The 20,844-nt window shown below is 44.3% G+C and overlaps 1 protein-coding gene and 1 non-coding gene across 5 annotated transcripts in view; one reads left to right on the forward strand and one right to left on the reverse strand.

The window, feature by feature from the left end:
- The window catches only part of LOC119389923 (glycerophosphocholine phosphodiesterase GPCPD1), a 151,905-nt gene that overhangs the window by 59,456 nt on the left and 71,605 nt on the right, over nt 1-20,844 (forward strand). For all 4 annotated transcript variants that reach the window (XR_007415497.1, XR_007415499.1, XR_007415500.1 and 1 more), the window contains exons 3-5: nt 5,974-6,164; nt 12,464-12,621; nt 18,020-18,103. Coding sequence is in view for 1 of the 4 variants with exons in the window: in XM_037657359.2 (XP_037513287.1) it covers nt 5,974-6,164; nt 12,464-12,621; nt 18,020-18,103 (433 nt within the window). In the remaining 3 variants the exon portion in view is untranslated. The remainder of the gene's footprint in view (nt 1-5,973; nt 6,165-12,463; nt 12,622-18,019; nt 18,104-20,844) is intronic.
- Nucleotides 14,172-14,244, reverse strand: Trnat-ugu (transfer RNA threonine (anticodon UGU)). Its single transcript has one exon. It is a non-coding gene; the product is annotated as a tRNA-Thr (tRNA).

A 20,844-nucleotide genomic window follows, 5' to 3' on the forward strand; every position in this document is an offset into this window, starting at 1 on the left:
ACACAGGCCCTGGACCGCTTCCGGTTTCGTGCGCTGGCGTAGGCTAGCAAGATTGGCGGGGAACAAAAGCCTTGGCGAGTAGCCCGTAGAGTTTCAACACTTTTCTCCCTGTGTGTAGCGAAATATTTGAATTAAATATTCTTCTAAGCTACACACAACGCTAAAAGAGATAGTGTTTAACTATAAGCGCCTTTCTTTTATGTGAAACTGGAAAAAGAGTATTCCCTTACTCTGACAAATCTTAAAAAAACGCTTTACGCTTCGGTGTTGCAGAATAATAAATGAGGTGACAGGAAGTTTCTTGGGGTACACCACGTGCTCCTGCTATCGTAACCTTGAAACCGTCTAGTTCAGTCAGCAGTATGTGTGACTACGCGCGTCTTGCGCCTGGCTTTCATCGTTGTAAACGCTCGTGCGAGACGACCACGAACGCGCCTGCACAGCGTCACGAAAGGTTACAAATGAGAACAAAGAGACGAAAATAATGGGGTGTCTTGCCCTCCAACGCACAAACCATCTTGGTTTATTACTGTTCCCAAGAGAAAAAAATCATGCCTCACATGGAAAAACCATTGTCTTCTTCCTCACGCAAACGCATTCATTGTCAGACGTCTCGCTGGCAGAAGCATGTGTTCTAGGAGGTTCTAACTCCGGTAATTAGTGGTAGTCATGTGTTCAACTGATCATCAAGATGTACTTTATTTTGGTAACCGTTTATTGCAGTTTGAGAGGATGAAATTTCGCAGATAACTCTCGAATTATAATTTGCTGAAATCTGTCTGTCCATTTTTTCCTCCTCCAATTGTAATAAGCAAAAGCACGCCCCCCCCCCCCCCCCCCCCACACACACACACAAAAGACATGCGCTCGCGCGATGCTATAAAAGTCACTGGCACGGTCGCTAAAATGAACAAAAATGATTGTTTTAGTAGCGGCCGTGCAATTCCACTGAAACGCTGCGAAGCGTTTGATTGATGTTTTGTTCAATACTATTTCACTGAGGCACATTATATTATGTGAGTGAGTGCGTTAGTGAGAGCGTAGCGCGTGCGTGTGGGTGAGAGCGTGTGTGTGTGCGTGTGTGAGTGCACGCTGTTGTACGCACCAGTGTGCGTGTGTGTGCGTGTTTTTTTTTTTTTTTGTTCTCAAGCGATTGTATTTAGACGCTGCGCTGTCCTTTCTCAAGGGCTGCAATAGGAAGCGAGCGTTTGTCCTTACAAACTGGGGCACTTATCGTCATGTCGTTGAAACGACGCCAACAGTTGGCCCCGATTGTAGGTGAAAGACGCCGTCCGCGTTTGTGCTCCTTGCTCTTTGTGGGCCGATTTCCGTCACCTAGCGCGACATATAACATATAAAACACGCGCGAGGCGACGCTGACCATACTTGCGCGCGCAATTTTCTCGCTTTCTGCAAACGTGGATGAGTGGCGTCGTCTGTTGTCGTTTTTCGAACTATTGGCAAGATGGTGGTAGTGGAACCGCCACCTTAAAGCGCACCTTTAGGGCAATCTCGCGTTGTGATACTGCACACGCTGAAGCACCTCCTAGCTCTGCGTACCGCTACCGTTAAATGGTGTATATAAATAGCCCGCTGTTAGTGTTCCAAAGAATGAATGATGCGTGGCCTAGTTGTCTAACGCAGCACGCTGCGGAGAGAGGAGTCACAGGTTCGAATCCTGGTAATGCGCTTCGGAATTTTTTTCTTCTAATTTATTTTTCTTTATGCAGTAATTCCACTCCTGCGCCAACTGCGCCAAAGTGCGCCAAATTGTATTTACCAGGTATTTACTGCGCCACCTTGATAATATAAGCGAAATTTGCGCCAAACTGCGCCAAAGTCTCGGGTTTGGGGCCGTCTATCACCGGCAATCGCACCGCCGGCGCGTCAGAACATGTGCAGCTCGATCTTGGGGCTGCCAATAAAGTCGCAGTCATGGACCAAGAATTATTCCGCTGAATAAATAGCGCTCGCGCGTGCGTTCCGAGTAAGCCACGATGCCATGCACGGTGCCGATGCAGCTTCTGTTCTGCAAGTCGGCTCGTCAGCAAAACGCGCTCTCCGCAGAGGCTCGTGACGTCTAGGCCTATCGGTAGCGAGAAAGTGCGACGGCGATTCATCGGCGGACGTCGTCTGTTCCAGAAACGCTGCTGATAGCTCGTTTCAAGCGTCGCATGGCACGTAAGGAAAGCAATGTTCAGTAATAACTACATGAGTGCCGCTAAAATGTCTGTCACTTCTGTTTCCGGACATCGCGGAATGAAATCTGGGATCGCTAGCAGTAGATATATGGAACAATATCGAATTTACCTTGCTTCGCGTTTATGGAAGAGCACGCGAACGGTGGAAACGCGTTGACACTTTTCCTCGGATATACTTTATCCATGGATCTTCATCCAGAACAGCTTTTTCGTAATTCCTTCCGCCAGCACGCGTCCGAGTTTGTAATCACTCTGCGGTAAATACCCCTAAAAGGCCCTGCCCTTTCGAGCTCACGTGCTAAGGTTCCAATTCGAATTTTTTGGTTGCTTCTTTAAAAATGTCATCTCATTAGTAAAATCATATCTCCTGGTCGGAGCAGCCGCAAATGCGCAGCTGTCAGTAGCGGGCCCGTCGCTGACGGCCCACAGTGAAGCGGCTACGCCATGTTACACGTCCGCCCCTCGCTTTCGGGGGTCAATAGCTAACGGTTAAAAAAACTCAGTTTCGTTTCAGAGCGAAGCAATGAATGCGATACCAAAAATTGTATTGTGAAACGAAGTAAGACTAGCAGCTAACTCTTTTGGATCGATCTCGCGAACTCAACAAAACGCTGGTTTAAGCGAATATGGCCCCTCCAGGAACCGAAGCGTTTTCTTGCCCTGAGTTCTCTAAACGCGAAGTAAGCGTTGAGAGCACAGCAGGTTTACGAGCCGTCGCCTGATGCCTCGAGATAGCGCGCGCGCAAGCGACTGCGCCCTTCGAACGATGCGCTCACCCCCCCCCCCCCCTTCCGCTCCCCTGCGTCCCTTCATGCTTCTTACGAAAGACGGGCGGGGCGTTTCCTCTCTGTTTGATGAGCAGTCGACGGCAGGCCCGCACGAGGGAAGATGTTATCTCATGCGCTGTCCGTGCGGCGGGGACAGACGGCCGGCTAGTTTAATCTCCGCTTCAGCCGCGTTCGTCGCCAGCGCTCGCGAGCTTTTACCCGCGGCTAGAATGCGCGTGGTGATGTTATTAATTTGGACTTTATACGGAAAATTACGGCAACGGCGACGGCAAAAATCCGCCGAGAGTGTCCATATAATTGCTATCGCAAGGGTCAATGTACGGGGCAGATTTTGCGCCCCCCCCCTCTTAGGTGATTGGGGGGGGGGCGCCCCCCCTTCCCCCCCCCCCCCGCCTAGCTGTGCGCACGCCTATGCTCCTGAGTTGATTTTTTCCATGAGATTTGCAATGAATCGAAATATTTCTAGCCTTTATAAGAGCCCCATAATAATACTCAGGTGCTTGAATGTTAATGCAATGTGCTTCTGTATTGCACTGCAGGATGTAAAATTCGCTGCTCTAAAGTGCTCCCAGATGCAAAGTTATCTGCTCCAAAGTGCTCCAAGATGAAAATTTTGCTGCCCCAAAGTGCTCCAAAACAGAAATTTTGCTGCTCCAAAAATTTCTCCAAATCAGAAGTCCTCGGTAGCATCACTGTTTATGGCTTTTATTGATATTGATTGAACTGGGACATGGTGGCGATGGCAAAAACTCGCCGAGTACAATTGCTACCACAATAAAACCAGAAGGGGGGTATTCCTCCTATTGGCCGAGTCGAATTGCGTAGAGCCCATTTCTCCCGTTGCGGCAAACCTTTGGCGTAGCCAGAATGGGGGGGGGGGGGGGGAGAGAGAGAGAGAGAGAGAGAGAGAGAGAGAGAGAGAGAGAGAGAGAGGGAAGAGGGTTCAACCCCTTCCCCCGCCCCGAAACTTTACAGTTCTGCGTGTATGTATAGAGGGTGTTTTTTTTAGCCAATACAGATTTTTTATAAAATTCCTATCACAGTAAGGCTCCTGCTGTTTTTGCACACGAACTCCACGTCGAGAAGGAAATGCTTTGCTGCAGTCAATATTACACTGTTGCGACTAATTATCAAAACTTGTTAATTAAGTTTTAAATTATTGATTTGAGTGCAGGTGTCTAATTGCAAAGTTGCGGTGCGTGCCAGTTTATGGCATACCTGTTTTTTAGAAATCACAAAATTGCATGTAGTTAGAGATATTCGTCATTGAATTTCATGGGCGAAATCGAAACTGATCGCATAATGTGCGTACGAAACCGTTCTGCTACGTCAGACTGGAACTACCCATCTCACATGGGAGGGATGAAACTTGAATGACTGTGCGCCGCGGCTGTATGTTCTCGTGAAAAGCTGCAAGTCATCTCAGTTGCGCCCGCGCATCGCCTTCCTTTTGCGCATAGTGTTTGGTGCTTATCCATTTCTTTCAAACTGCGCACAAGAAAACCGCAATATCAACCTTTTCTGGGAAGCATGAAACTCCGGGGTGGCCACTGCGGCGCTTTTTCTTGCAGACAGGCGAAATATTCTTGCTCCTCTTTGTAGCTTAAGAAAGAAACAAATAAGCACCACCCATCGCACGCAGGTATTAAGCTGTCTGTCTACTAGTGTGTTTCAGAATGCTTGCCAATTTTTCTGACCGGATTCTCCTTAGGCGCCATTCATATTTCATCACTTTCCTGGCGCGTGTCATTTCGGTGTTCCGCCGCGCTTTGTGCGTGCCGGGCGCTACCAGTTTCGATTTAGCCCATGAAATTTGACGATGAATATCTCAAACTACTTACAACTTTTGGGATTTCTAAAAAATAGGTATGCCATAAATTGGCACGTACTACAACTTTGCAATATAAACACCTGCCCTCGAGTCAATAATTAAGAAGTTAATTAACAAGTTTTTGTTAATTAGTCGCATCAACGTCATTTTAGCTGCGGTAAAGTATTTCCGCCTCGACATAGAGTTCACGTGCAGAAACGACAGGAGCCTGACTGTCATAGAATTTTTATAAAAAACCTGTATTGTCTAAAAAATGCACACATACAAATGCATGCACGAACATACATAAAGTATGGTTGGCCCCCACCCCCCAAAAAAAAAAAAGATATTTCTGGCTACGCTACTGCAGTGAACACCTTAAAAAGTAAATTACAAACAAAACAAAAGCTGCGTGCAGATCACATTTTTTTTTCTCTTTTGGTCTACGCTCTCCTTTCCGCTGACAGCTCTCTGCGGTTTGCATTCCCTGACCGCTTGCACCATGTGAGCATGGTGGTGAATGCTCGCCAGTGTGTCTCACTTCACTGCTGCTAGCGGTTGTTTCCGGGAGTTGGTTGAACTAGAGGACTAGGTTGAACGCCATAGTTCCCAACAGTCAGTGTTACGCGGTAACATGAATGACGGTCTCAAATAGCACCCAGGCGTGAAACTTGAGGCTAAATAGCGTTCATATAAGTGTCAATCTTGAAAATAGGCATTTATAGGCATTTGTAAGCATTTAGGCACGAATGCCAAAAATCGGCATTTATAGGCACTACAGAAACACTATAAAAGCCTTTCTTAACCTCTAATTCACGGTCGTATATCAAAATGGTGCGATAGGAGCGCAAGGAACAAAATAGACATTTGCCTAAAATCCTGTCTCTAGTGATGAAGTAGGAGCTTACATGTTTTTTTGCTGTCTTCTTTGTTTTAGTACTTATGTATGCTTGCCAGTTCTATTTGGCAAGCTTATCTCTGGCATACTTGACATAGAATAATACTGGCCTTGCTAGTTCGTAATTATTATTGGCTGATTGGTCAGAGTTGTATATGAGATGTGTGCTATTTAGGTTTTTATGTGTTCATTACTCATTGTTCTCAACTACCTGTCTCCTCTCATTTGTGCCGCCATCTCATCTTCGGCGTATTTGTCTCTTCTCCACTGACGCAGGAAAGTGTGGGGTGTGAAAGTGTCGGCACCGCTGCACAAGACGCTGGAGTTCCGTTACCTGATAGGCATCTTGCTGGAGAATGGCAACGTCATTGTGCGCAGATGGGAGACAGTTAGGCATCCACGTACAGTGAGCGCCAATGAATTGACTGTCGATCGCAATGCCGCCGTCGACATGTTTGGCAACTACGGTATGCATTGCAGTGAGCTGCAAGCTAGCACAGCTCTTAACCCTTGAACACTCATGGGGAACAAGTTGACCAGTGGTAAAAATGGGTGCAGGCATTGCTGATACTTTCATTCAGTGATGAACGGCATGTGAGGTTGTGGGGAAGCAGCCTGCACTGTTTTGATTCCTGCTGAGAAATTCTCAGTGCTTGATATTGAATAAGGGCGTCTTAGGCCCTTTCAGTAGTTGCATTGGGGTGTATATGAAAGGAGCTGATAGGTGTGGGTGCCCTCGAGTTGTGAGATTCTCCTTTTCTGAATGTTCAGGCTTGATAAAGGTTAATCTTCCAACTGGGAGGATATACCTGTGCTTTTTTCACCTGTCTCGCAATCGAGGTGGATGCAAGCCATAACGGTAGCTCGGGGCCATGGCATCGCATTTCCGCTCATGAAGCTGTGGGTTTGAACCTGGCAGAGGCGCAGTGGTGGTGCATTGCTTAAACAGTCGTGTACCTATTTAGGTGTGTGTTAGGGAAGTCCTGATGGCCAGAATTAATGCAGAGTTCCTCAGCATGACTTGCCTCAAGTCATATTGTGGGCTTGGCATGTCAAGCCCTATATGCGCGCGCGCACGCACGCACGCACGCGCACGCACGCACGCACACACACACACACACACACACACCTACCCAGCTACCACGCAGCACAGTTTAAAAAATGAGGCACGTCGTTACCTGAAGCACACCTAGTGCACATTGTTCCCAGTATACTGTAGTAACCACTGCTAACTTTTATTTAATTAGGTTTAGTTAATTAGTCCTAATTATGTTTCTAACTTGACAAATATTCACCTAATCATTAAAATGTCAATTAAGCATATGTAGGCATGTTCAAATAACATCTAACTGTGCTATTTTCAACGACGTACCAATTGCGTGCTCTCTTTTTTTGGCTAATAAAGAAAGCCTGCGAAATCTGAAAACTGACACGTAACTAGACTGCAGCGCGCATCAGGAAGCAGCGCCCTCAAAGAGGCTCACTGTGATGTAGCAATTGAAGAAAGACTATGCTCCCACCTCTTGCGGGGGAGGGGGGGGGGGGGAGGGGGAAGCATAGTCATGTGTTATTTTTCATATTTCGCATGCTTCTTCAGGGAACACACGATGCCATTTCTGTATCTGTGTTTTTTGAAGGCTGGTCCCCAGCTGAAACATAAGAAAAAAAATCAAAAAGCTTTAGTTTTGCACATCCTCTACTTCGTAGTCTACACACACACACACATATATATATATATATATATATATATATATATATATATATATATATATATATATATATAAGTGTGTACACACACACACGCACACACGCAGGGTGTCCCAACTATCGCGCAGCATGATTGAAAAAAAGAGGAACAGCGTTATGCAAAGCAAACCTGGTGTATATTGATTGTCCCCAGTAGACTGGAGTAGCCACCGCTAATTTTTTTGTTAATTAGATATAATTAATCATTAATAATTAAATTGACAACTCGACAAGTACTCGCATAATTATCAAAATGAGGCATATGTAGGCATGTGCAAATGACATCTAACTGCACTTTTTAAATGTGAAGCATTTCTTAGTGAACTTCTGTGACTTTGAGCGTATCTATCTAGCCGCCTACGACTTTGTGCTCTCCTGGCCATTTCGTTCATGGGACGTATACCAAAATGAGTATGTTATAACATGACTGTATGACGAACATAAATGACATGTCATAACATGAAAATCACGACATGCATATCATGACCGGCATGATTTACCTGCCTTGGTCTTGCTGCTCTTGCAGCCATTTCGTTAGCTTGATATATACCAAAATTGGTATGGCGTGACAAAATTGTATGACAAACAAGTGACAGGTCCTATCATGCAAATCATGACACGCATGTCATGTACAGCATGACTTATATGACATGGTCTCGGGGTGCTCGCGGCCATTTAATTTGATGGATATATACCAAAACTGTTACGACGAAGCATTTCTGTATGGCAAACATAAATGAGAGGTGGTAATATGACAATCATGACATGCATGTAATGTACGCCATGACATACATGCCCTGCTCATAGTGCGCTTGCGGCCAGCCATTTCACTATCTTGACATGTACCAAATTTGGTATTGCGTGATGTGACTGTATGGAGAATGTAAATCACAGGTGGTAACATAAAAATAATGACATGCATGTCATGTAGAACATGATTTACATGCCATGCTCATGGTGCGCTCGCGGCTGTTTTGCTAGCTTGATATACACCAAAATTGGTATTGTGTCACGTGACTGTACGATGAGCATAAATGACAGGTGGTAACGTGACAATCATGACATGCATTTCATGTGCAGCATGATTTACATGCCAAGCTCATGGTGCACTCACGACCGGTTCGCTTGCTCGGTATACCCCAAAACTGATATTTGGTGATGTGACTGTATGGCGAACATAAATGACAGGTGGTAAATAACATGAAAATCATGACATGCAAGTCGTGTAGGGCATGATTTACATGCCATGCTCGTGGCGCGCAGTGGCTGTTTCACTAGCTTGATATACACGAAAACTGGTATTGCGTGACAGGACTGTATGATGAACATAACAGGTGGTAACACGATAATCATGACATGCATTTCATGTACAGCATGATTTACATGCCATGCTCATGGTGCACTCGTGCCCGGTTCGCTAGCTTGGTATACCCCAAAATTGATGTTTCGTGACGTGACTGTATGACGAACATAAAGGACAGGTGATAACATGAAAATCATGACATGCATGTCATGTGGGGTATGACTTACATGACACTGTCTTGGTGTGCTTCCGGCCATTTTGTTAACGGGATATACACCAAAATTAGTATGGCATGACATGAATGCGTGACGAACATAAATGAGAGGTCATGCATTGTATATACCAGAACATGCGTTTCATTATATTAAAGATTGTGCATGCATGTATGCATAACAAACATGTGATGTATAGTGAACTAGATGTCATAACATGAATGACTTCATTTTCCTCGAAGATAAAGAAGGGAATGTATGCAGCTATTTGCTGGCTGCTTCGCATTACATTGATTCCCACAGTGCGTGAGATCTGCCAAATTTTTTCAACAATGTACTAATTGCGTGCTCATTTTTTCCGGTTGATAAAGAAAGCCCACAAAATATGAAAAATAACATGCGACTATGCTCCCACCCGCAAAAGAAAGCAGCGCCCTCAAATGAGCTTACTGCAAGCAACTGCTTTGCCTATTGTCTGTTGCCAGAGACAGCGTTTCGCCCTTTAGGAAGGGTACAGGTCGGGCGCCAACATGTCTCAATCTTGCAGGGATCCATTCCACTCAATTGTAACGGCACTATCATTATCCAGATCTCACGACAGACTGTTCTCATTGATAATGAGGCAAGAGTGCCTTTCTGATTATGGCCTGACTATGCAAGATCAAAGCAGTGCTTTTCTTCGGCCGGGGAATGGCAGATAGGGCGATCCATATTTTTTCCGTTGTGCATTTTTTCCTTCATACTGGCTACCTACCTCACAGTGAGCCTATATGAGAGCGCAGCTTCCTGATGCGCGCAACAGTCTAGTCATGTGTCATTTTTCAGATTTTGCGGGCTTTCTTTATCAACCGGAAAAAATGAGTGCGCAGTTAGTACGTTGTTGAAAATAGTGCAGTTAGGTGTCACTTGAATATGCCTCATTGACATTTTGATAATTAGGAGAGTACTTGTAGAATTACAAATATAATTACAACTAATTAATTGAACCTCATTAACGAAAAAAATAGTGGTGGCTGCTCCAATATGAACTAGGTTTGCTCTGTGTAATACCGTTCCTCTGTTTTTCAGTCGTGCTGCGTGATAGTTGGGACGCGCTGTATATATTATTATTATTATTATGAGATGTAAAGCATCTTATAGCGGAGTTCAATCCGGTAGTGGCGTGTGGCGCGACCACCCTTAGTGCGCAAGAGCAAACCCTCTCCACACACACCCCTTCTCCCCCTCCCCCTCTCCACTTCCCCTCTCCCCTTCCTCCTCTCCACTACCCTCTCCACTTTCCTCCTTCCCCTCCCCCTCTGAAACGCAGGCTATACATGCCGAAACGCTGCTTCGCATCACCTCATGGTCCCCTTTAGCGGGAGATGGTGTGATTATTATTATTATTATTATTATTATTATTATTATTATTATTATTATTATTATTATTATTATTAAGTGTTGGATGAAACCTCCCCAAGAAATTGTCTGTGATTGGAGAAGGTTTAGCAAGTAAACGGTGGCAAAAAGAAAAGTCTGCACTGCAAGGCTCACCTTCCAGTTAACCATAAAGCACTATGTTTGGGACATCAGTACCTGTTAGAGGGAACTTGTTCCTTGCTGTCAGTACCTGGATTTAAAACCTATAGTCAGCTACAACCTAAGAATAAAAAGAAGCTCCACCCACAGCCATCACTGTCCCAACCAGAGAGAATATGCATTGACGTTACATCCAATCACACTTGCTCATTTCTATGATGGCAAGCATTTTTCACATGTTTCAGATAGTTGGTGTACCCATACAGGCACATGTTCGTGTCGCTGGTTTAGAGTCGCAAACTTGAACGTCCAGGCAAAATTCCATCAGATATTCTGACATCACTGCTTATTCAAAGGTCATATTTTGTATAGGAATGAAGAACATATGGTTATCGATGTGCGTGGTATTTATGTCAGCACAGAAAAGGTACTTATGGCTCTAAAGGAAACCAGCTTGCACGACTCTCTTACATAGGTGATGGACAAGTGCGCCAAGTTTTTGTGGGCGGAGCTCGTATTTATTTTTAGGTTGTAACTGCCTGTAGTACAGTAGGATCTCGGTAAGTGGAAATATCTTCAATAAAATTGCTGCCTAAATGGGACAAGTGTCTTCGATTTGGTTGGCTTTGTACCTATTTGACTACTGCATCTCTTAGTAAAACTCCTGTTAAGAGAGCATGTTTTTCCTTGTCCCTTTGCATTACTTTTAATGAGATTCTACTGTATATCCTGCATACAAAATGGATGCGTTACAAGATGAGCTATTTGTACAGCAGACAAATGCTAACCTGTCTGCTTTCCTTTAACCTTTCGTCTTTGTGCCAGGGGAATTTCAAGATCTGTTCAGCAAGAACAGGTTATTGTGGCATTTAAGAGCACTAGCACACATACAAAAGTTATTGTGCATCTGATTTTGAGCTGTTGTGGACTGTAATGTCATATTTTGCAACTGTTTTTGCTTGTCATCTTGCAAGAGAAGCAAGATCTATAGATGTTTTGAACTTCACTAGTTGTATTATTGCAACAACTGACATTAATGCAATTATATAGATAGTGCTAGTGTTTTGCATTGTATATGTGGTTTTGTTGTGTACTACATTGTGTTTATTTGTAGTTTCCGTACTATCTAGGTTCTGTTCTGATGTTTTTTTAAAAAATTGTGTGATAGGAAAGATAATTAGTACTAACAGACAAGAAAGCCAAGGTTCCAGACTCGCCATCATGGCTACTAGCGGCGCTGACTAACAGTGCTATGTTTTAAATGCGCATATATACCCCAGAAAGTGGTGGGAGGATGACCGCCGCCATAGCTCAGTGGTACAGCATCGGATGCAATATTTCAAGGTTGCAGGTTCGGTCCCTGCCGGTGGCAAGTTCTCATTTCGTCCACTTTACTTTCTTCACATTTACATCATAATTACTACACAGCTGTACTTTCCTTGGCTTTATTGTTTTTTAGTATACTAATTGTGTCTAGAAAAAAAAATGAGCCCCTAAAATTCCCCTTCTTTCGTTCAGTGATAGGGAAGAGAGAGACAAGGGGGGGAAAGGTAGGGAGGATGTTAAGTAGGGACCTTATGTCCCGAGCTAACTCATGTTTTTTAACAGACTATATAGTACTTGGTAATTCAAGTTATCAAAGCTTGAAATGGCCAAAAGGGAAGAGCATTCTCACACTTTTGTGCATTGTATTATGAAGTAATTATGCCCTTCCATAATTCAGTGCTGCCCCTTTGAACACTTTCCCATCCTAAAAGTACATTCAAACTTCATAATGCGAATGGGCATTGTTCGTAGACTAGCTCATTTAATTGTAATATCGATGCAGTTATTTTGTCTCTGCTCTTTTGCTGTTTTTTTACCAGTGCCGAGCCTGTGGCATTGGTTCCACGACCCAGTTTTTCCAATGTTCAGTTCTTCTGCACTGTCATGGTAGGCTGTGTGTGACACTGTAGGTCGTTCATGCAGGTTGTCCCCCTCCTTTCAGATGGTGAGGACAAAGTTGAACCTGGCTGGCTGACTTCAGAGTCCATAGTCCACCTGAAGATGTTTGACAACCCAATTGTGCTGTGGAAGCGCAAGTACAAGTCGGTCCCCATCTCTTACCACATCACCCCGATTGACCTCTCTGTTCGGAACAGTGATGTAAGTGTCTGCACTATGCACGAGAGGGCCTAACATTTTCACATTTGATTCCGTAGTCGGCATGCATGTCGTATGGTTCGTTGTTTGTTGGAAACAAGTATGCAAGACCAAGTTTGATAAGCTGGCAAATGTGTGTGCACCTTCTTTAAACTTGCATTGAAGCACTTCTCCAATGCAGAAGGAAACATTCCCACTTGTGACGCCGCCGGTGTTAGATGGGAGCCAAATAATGTGCTAATTACTTTTATGAATTCGTTTGTTTACAGTGTTACAAACGTTATGTCAACTCTTCTGTTTCTGAAAATGTTTTACTTGTTGGTTGTCAAACCTTGCGTTTGAAGCCTTCTGATGGTAAATGGACACAAGGGGAAGCGACATATCCAGAGTGGTAGGAGGAGGCACATCGGTGTGACCATGTTGCACATCGGTGTGACCATGTTGCACATCGGTGTGACCATGTTGCACATCGGTGTGACCATGTTCCACATCGGTGTGACCATGTTGCACAGTGGTGTGACCATGAGATGCACCCATGTTGATACCTAGTGCCACACTTCCCCCATCTCGATGACCAACCCCTTGTGGTATCTGAAGTAATTGACATACCGTATTTACTCGAATCTAGCCCGGCCCCGGTTCTAAGCCGACCCTCGAAATTCGCAAGGCCAGAAAAAGAAAGCTTAATCATTGTGCTTGAATCTAAGCCGCCCCCCCCACTTTTGCACATCGTTTTTTCGAAAAAAACATCGGCTTAGATTCGAGTAAATACGGTAACACTTAGACACTGGGTATGGTGAGAACCACGGTCATTCTGAAACGATACAAGCGAGACCGAAGGTGGTCTCCAAAAATTACTTCGAGGACATTCTGCTGCCATTGTATGCACACTTTTTATGGGTCGGCAGCTGTCTTGCAGCTTTGCATGGCACGCGGCATTCTGTTGGCAAGTGGTTTTGTTGAAGGTTTGAGCATTTTCGTCGCGCTCGGATGTGTCTGTGGCAGCCCGGTAACTCGTGACATGCTCAGCACAGTTCATATATAGCGTGTAATTCCTACGTACGAATGTGTTGTCTCTGGCTGGTCCAACACTGTCGTGGCATTCCGCTGTCGATGTTGCTGCGCAAGTAAAGACGTTGATGGCGTGTAAACACTGGTGCTGTACACTTAAGCAGCACTTCGGAGAAACCAGGTGTCTTAGGCTAATATGATGATGAAGAAAATCCATGCATGCTGTGAAGCTGCGTCATTACAGAACAGAAAGCTCTGATGGTGTCTGTGCCAAGTCTACCTCACTTTAGCTGTGTTGAGGTGCTCCGTTCCTAGAGGGCAATGCCATTTCCCTCAAAACCAGGGAGAAAGAACAATTGGAAGAGGCACTGAGTGTAGTTACAGTAGCCGGAATTACTGAGGAACTATTTATTGATACATTGCATAATCGACTGGTATTAATGAGAACTAACAGACAATAATGCCAAGGAAAGTATAGGGGACGTTATTAGTAGTAAATGTGATGTAAATGTGAAGAAAGAAAAGTGGACGAAAAGATAGCTTGCCGCGGGCAGGGACCGAACCTGTGACCTTCGAATAACACGTCCGATGCTCTACCAACTGAGCTACCGCGGCGGCCATCTCCCCGTCCACTTTATGGGGTATATATGTGTATTTAAACGTGGGAGCTCAGTTGGTAGAGCATCGGACGCGTTATTCGAAGGTCGCAGGTTCGGTCCCTGCCCGCAGCAAGCTATCTTTTCGTCCACTTTTTTTCTTCACATTTACATCACATTTACTACTAATAATGTCCCCTATACTTTCCTCGGCATTATTGTCTGTTAGTTCTCATTAATATTGTGTCTAACAAAGAAAAACGAGCCCTTAAAAATTGCCACTTCTTCATAATCGACTGGTGTCACTTCTGGGACAGTAAAAGGGAAAGCGAGGATAAACGATGTGCAATGGCACAGGCAGAGAGTTTTCATTTTCCCGGAGGGGGCGGGGGCCTGACTTGCTCGTCCACATTTCTTCTCTCTCACTCTCCACATGAATAAATAAATAAATACACTATATATATATATATAGAGAGAGGAAGAGATTATGCAACTTCCAAATTAAAGAATTTAATATAACTTCAGTCTCTCAGGTGCCGACACCGCGATATCATTATGAAGAGTCTGTAATGGGAGACTCCAGGTTTATTTTTCAATTTACACAAAGACATAGATCCACCTCGTAACTCTAGGCTCAAGGCGAAAAAGGCCGCATAGGCTGCTACTCGCTGACTCCATCGCATAAAATCGATTCCCACAATGTGTGTGATCTGCCGAATTTTTTTATTGACATGCCCTACTTTAACGTGCACCAGACAGGGAAGAGTAGGCTAATGTTGCCACAGGAAGCTTTAATTATGCCAGTGAATTCAATTTAAGATGGCCAGAAATAATTCTCAGAAGGTAGCAAATCCCATTCGCTATCACTGAACTTTGTACGAAGCTGAGGTTACGAATTTTTCCACCAACCCTTTGTTGATCAACCAAATTTGCGTACCATCTTTTCTCCGCACTTTTACAGGCAGGTAGGGGCGTAGCCAAGGGGCTGGGTGGTTGGGGAGGTTCAAACACCCCCCCCCCCCCGAAAATTTTCACTTTTGCTTGCGTATATATACACGCACACATACAAATGCACGCACAAACATACATAAAGTATGTATGTATGTATGTGTGTATGTAAAGCCTTAAAGAAACTTGGCCTCTTGAAGCGACGCCTTCATCTTGCGAACCACGACACCAGGTTATTAGCTTATAACTCGCTCATTCGTCCCTCGTTATAATATGCATCTATTATTTGGCATCCCCATCACGTAACCTGGACAGATCACCCCAGAGCGGTCCAAAACAAAGCAGCCTGGTTCATCTTATCATCCTATTCTAGATTTCAAAGTGTCACAAAACTAAAAAGCACCCTTGATATGCATTCACTCGCCTTGCGCCAAACACTTGCCCGGCTATCCTTCTTTCACACCCTCTACCATAGCGGCATGTCTTTTTCGTGATCTCACATTTATCCCGCGCACCAGACCTCTTCTAGGTTAGACCACGCCTATAAAGTCAAAGCAATTTTTTCTCACACTGATAAATACCACAATTCACCTCTCGCGCTCTCAATAGATCAATGGAATTCACTTCCATCTAACATTGCCACCATCAACGATCACCAGTCCTTCCACTTAGCGCTCCACTCATTTCTCGAGCGCGATACCACTTTTTAATAAATCATTTTTATAGTACTTATACCGCATGTGTTCCTTGATTGTGTTCTTCTCAGAAACTGTACAAACGTAGAAAATAATCATCCCGGCACTATTGATAATTGTAAATCATGTGGTTTGCATTGTTTGCATTGTGTTTATAATATTTCTTTTTTTTTTTGTATGCCCGAATTATCATCTTTACGTTTTCACATTGTATTGATAGTATTACTTTTTCAATTACTGTATGCCTGAATTGTGACTGTATCTTTCGCTTCCAATTAATCACCCCCTATGTAATGCCCTCCGGGCCCTTAGGGTATCCAAATAAATAACCCCCCCCCCCTCCCCCCAGAAAAAAATTTCTGGCTACGCCCCTGCAGGCAGGCGTCTTGAAGGGTACCCAGACGACCAAGAAGTTACCCTCGTTTTATTGGCGAGTAAGTCTGTGCGAACGCATTCACTGACTGACTGTGTCGGGACTGCTTTGTATTCTCAGTAGCTTTTTTTTTTGAGTTCTGAAAACCAGTCGCCACGCGGTTCAAGACTTCTTAACTTGTCACAGCATCAACACAACATATCCTGCACATACAAATGCGTTTGAGGGGCATTTTCCACTGAATGTTTGACTTGTCACTGGCCCATGATCCGAATTTTAAAAGCCTGAAATGAGAAAGAAGCAAGCATAAACAGCCCCCTGTGAAATATCTGCCAGACAGGACGGCCAACAGTATGTTGTCAGTGGACGGGGACCTAAGCCAAGCTCTTAAAGAATATCCCGGGCCGGCACCAGGGGGGGCTTTGCCCCCCCCAGCCCCCCGTACTCTCCGCCTATGTTCAGTGGCATGGAAATGTTGGTCGATTCTTGCTGCACCCTGACATAAAACACTTTTGTGTTAAAAAAAGTCTGCAGTAGTCTGTGCTTGAGCAGTGGTAACAGAGGCAGACCAGTAGCAATGACAAGGGGACAAGCCGGCCCAAGACTGAATCTGAGGTTATTTCGATTACCAGTTATGCACGAGTAGGAAGCTCTCTGCCATCCACAATTACGGTGAGTAGCATCTGTCGATTCCGGGAGCCACTCACTACTGTTGAGTGCTCTCCAACGCTCGGACTTGATGTCTGCCTGATCACTCCAAGAGCAGCTTCGAGGTTCTTGTGTTTGGATCTGTAACTCAATGGCATTGCCCTCGCTGCCAGTCCTCACTTCTCAAAGCCATCTCAGAGTCCATTCTCTTCTATTCTCGCTCATCGCAGGTTTAAAAAGTGTGTCAGTGCCCTTTAGCCAGCTGTGTTTGTGACCTGGTTCTGTGTTAGCGAAACAAATTGGACAAGTGCCAACTCTCCAAATGGTTTTGCAGCCCCTTACATTGTGGTAAACTGAATGAGATGGAAGCACCACTGGTGTGGTTTATTGCTAAAAGCATGTAGCAAACCAGTTGGAACTCGGCGTGTGTCCCGTTTCTTGTGTTTTGCGCTGTAAGGTAAAACCAGTGATACAGAACCACCTGGCTCAGGCAGGCACTTTGCAAAGTGTGATTGTGTTTGTGGAAGTCTGTTGTGTGCTGTAGCGTAGAAAAAATGCTGATATGCTTGGAGTTGATAGTGTGGGAGGCTGCTTGATGCATGTTATTTTGCAGATAGTGTCAACAAAAATGGTTTTAAATTTAGGATTGTTTTTTTTAGATTAAGGAATAATGCGAGATTGCACTATTGAACACTTGTACAAACTTCCCAATTTTGCAAAATGCACTATGTAGCCATTCCTGTCGCACTGCTGAAACTGTTTAACCTTTCATACCTTCCCTATGTGGAGGTTCTTAGCGCATGTGCATGCCAAAATTATTAAGGCACATAGTGCTCAGTAAACACATGAAATCATTGCCTATGCCAAGGAATTTGCATTGTTTAACTACATATGCTCTGCTAGCTTTGACAAGAAACGCATGTAGCTAATGCAGTGCACGCGTGCTGGTGGCTGTCATGCGTCTTAGCGCAAGGTTTTAGTTCGTTCAATGAAGCCAGTGCAGATGAGTTTGCGGAGGTTTCGTATGTTTGGCGTTTACCGTTGATTGAACTGCTAATTGTGGCCTCTGCTTCTTATGCTACCTGTGGCCTTGCGCACTTAGCTCATATTGTTTCACTTTTTCCCCAAAGGCAGGACCAGTATGTGAAGAGAGTGACCAGCACAGCAATATCTCCGACTTTGAGTGCATCAAGTGGCCCGTCATTGAAATAGCCGTGAGTGGTCAGCTGCTTTTTGGACAGTGGCTAAGCTCACGCATGCCTTTTTTCTTACAGCAGCAGAACTACCACGATTCTTTAAGATCAGACATGAAATCAATGGTTTGCTTACCTTACTTGATTTTTTATTTTCCATGTAAATACTTTGCTTTATAGAGAACTTGGCACGTGGGATATCTAGCACTATATACAGTGAAACCTCGGTGATACGATCACAGCTCATACGAATTTCGGGGTGATACGAATTTTCGTAGGTCCCGGCCAAGGCCCATTGGCCTGCAGTGTAATGGAGTACGACGGTTGTTGCGAACCGATTTTCGCTCAGCGACGTTTGATACGAACGTACGCTACCACCCAGGTACGAAGAGGTGCTGTCCGCGCTGTCGCGGAAGACGCGCCAAGCACGTGCGAGCGCGGGAACGCAAGCGTGGGCATGCGCGCCGCACCGCCAAATCGTCAGAATCACGATGTAAGAAAAACACCTTTCTTACGGTCAGAATAAACCTTCAGAGACGCGTCACCGCCTCCGAGATTGTGTGCACGGATCTTTGAGGCTCTTACGTGCCTACGAGTGCCTTCGCGTTTAGATTACAGAGGACATTAGCGCCATGCTTTTTTTTTTCTAACGCGTCGACACGGGCTGCTGTCGTACTGTGTTTACATGTGCCCGCCTCGTGCATCAGACATCCTATGAAATGTGGACGAGGACCGAAAGAAGGCGAGGACGGCCTTGGCGAAGGAGTCAGGCCTCACAACGTCAACATACGCGACCATTGAGGTCGAACTTGTGCGGGCACAGCCGTAAATCTCCCAAAAAACATCCCCAACACCTCCGCAATAACAAAATCATAACACAGGACCGTGGTTTTATAAATTTGTGGCCCTGATCGATCGCGTCAAAGCACTTCTTTCGTTACTTTCACTGCAGTAATCCGGTGTCATGCAAAAAAGCATACTAAAATTTGGAAGGGGCTACTGCTATTGCGGGTCACAACGCACCTGGTTCATTAATTAAATACGCGCATACGGGCTGTATATTTACGACTGATGGTATGATTGCCGACATCGAAAAACTGAAGTGGACAGTCATTCAGAGTTCTTCCTGACGTTGCTGTGGCCCTGAAAAACAATAAATGAAAATGTACGCCAGCTTTCTTTTGTCGCATGCTAATTTTCCATGCTTTCAGGTGATACGAATTTCGGATGATACGAATATTTTTGGTGGTCCCATGAGATTCGTATCACTGAGGTTTCACTGTAATCGGGGACGTGTTAAAAATAATAAGACCGTGACATTAGTTTGTATTGCACCTTGTTTGAAGTTGGTTAGGAGTTTGATGTGCACTTTGACACAAAGTTACTGCTTTTCTAAAATTTCTGAAATAGGTCTTCAGGCGCACTTAAAGCATGCTAGCAGAAAGCTCGCTGCCAATTTTCTGGAAGCATGATTGTCATGACATTTATGTGAAGTCATAAAAATTGTTTATCCTGAGAATACAAATGAAAAGGGGTGAAGTTCATGAACATGTTTGTGTCAATCAAGGCTGACAGCATGAGAAAGAGCTTCCACTGGAGACCTAATTGGATTGATAACATGCCATGAATGACTACTTTGGCCGCAGTAACTCTTGCATATTAATAGTTGCTTGCGATGCCATGCCTCATAACACGATTGTGGTTGGCATGTAAAAACCAAGAGCTTAGTTTGTTTAGGTCTGTATGAGAGTTGCCAACCTCTGGACTGCAATTGAACTGACAGTTGTGTGCATTTTCTCGTTAAATTGTACATGTCCCTGCTGCAACATTTACATAAGGAAAGCATAAGGTCTTTCATTTACCCACCTTTGTATGACTTACATACACCTCTTTAAATGAAAAGGTAAAAGTACAGGCTAATGTTAAATTTCCTTTTTTTTTCCAGTTATATGCTGTCTGTCATGCTTGACAGCATTATGTTCTGCCTACTATGCATTTAATATTTTATTGCAATAATGCATTTAATGTAATATATTTTTTTAAAGTTTTTTTTTTCTGCTATTGCTCATTCTTCGTATTTAAATGTCAACTGTAAATTATCTGTTTATAAATGGTCCCAATACTAGCCTTTGGCTAAGGAGCCATACAGTGTTTTCAATCGATTTGTATTTACTTGATGTCAATAAACTTCATACTTGAAACTTTAATACATTTAAGCAAAGCTTTTGTAACTCAGATTTCAGTACGTGAAAAACTCAGCGCCATCAAGCGTACAGAAATGTGGCCCTCGAAGGTCACACGCGCATTTGTATGTGCCGTTTTACAATAATTGATGCTCTCTCAATTGGGGGCTTGGTGGCGATCGGCCATTTCTGATTTGGCAATCTGATCGATGTTATTAGTCATTTCCCGGTTCTTGGATGTGGGTGCAAAAAGACAAGGACGAAGGGAAGAAGGACACACACACTGGCGCTACTGACCACAAAAAACGTTTATTTTCAATCACCAAGCCTACTTATATACCTATTTTTGCACACGACATTCACGTGACCACTAGCATATAACATGAAAAACCAGCAGTACAATCAACAACATGACAGGGTTGAAAACCTCCTACGACGAAATTGACCGCTGAAAATAAGCGTTTTTTGTTGTCAGTAGTGCCTGTGTGTGTGTCCTTCTTCCCTTCGTCCTTGTCTTTTCGCGCCCACATCCAAGAACCGTGACAGACCAACAAGCCCGCATCGCTACCCTTGTCATTT

The sequence above is a fragment of the Rhipicephalus sanguineus genome, chromosome 1, assembly GCF_013339695.2.
Source record: "Rhipicephalus sanguineus isolate Rsan-2018 chromosome 1, BIME_Rsan_1.4, whole genome shotgun sequence".
Taxonomy (NCBI): Eukaryota; Metazoa; Arthropoda; class Arachnida; order Ixodida; family Ixodidae; genus Rhipicephalus; species Rhipicephalus sanguineus.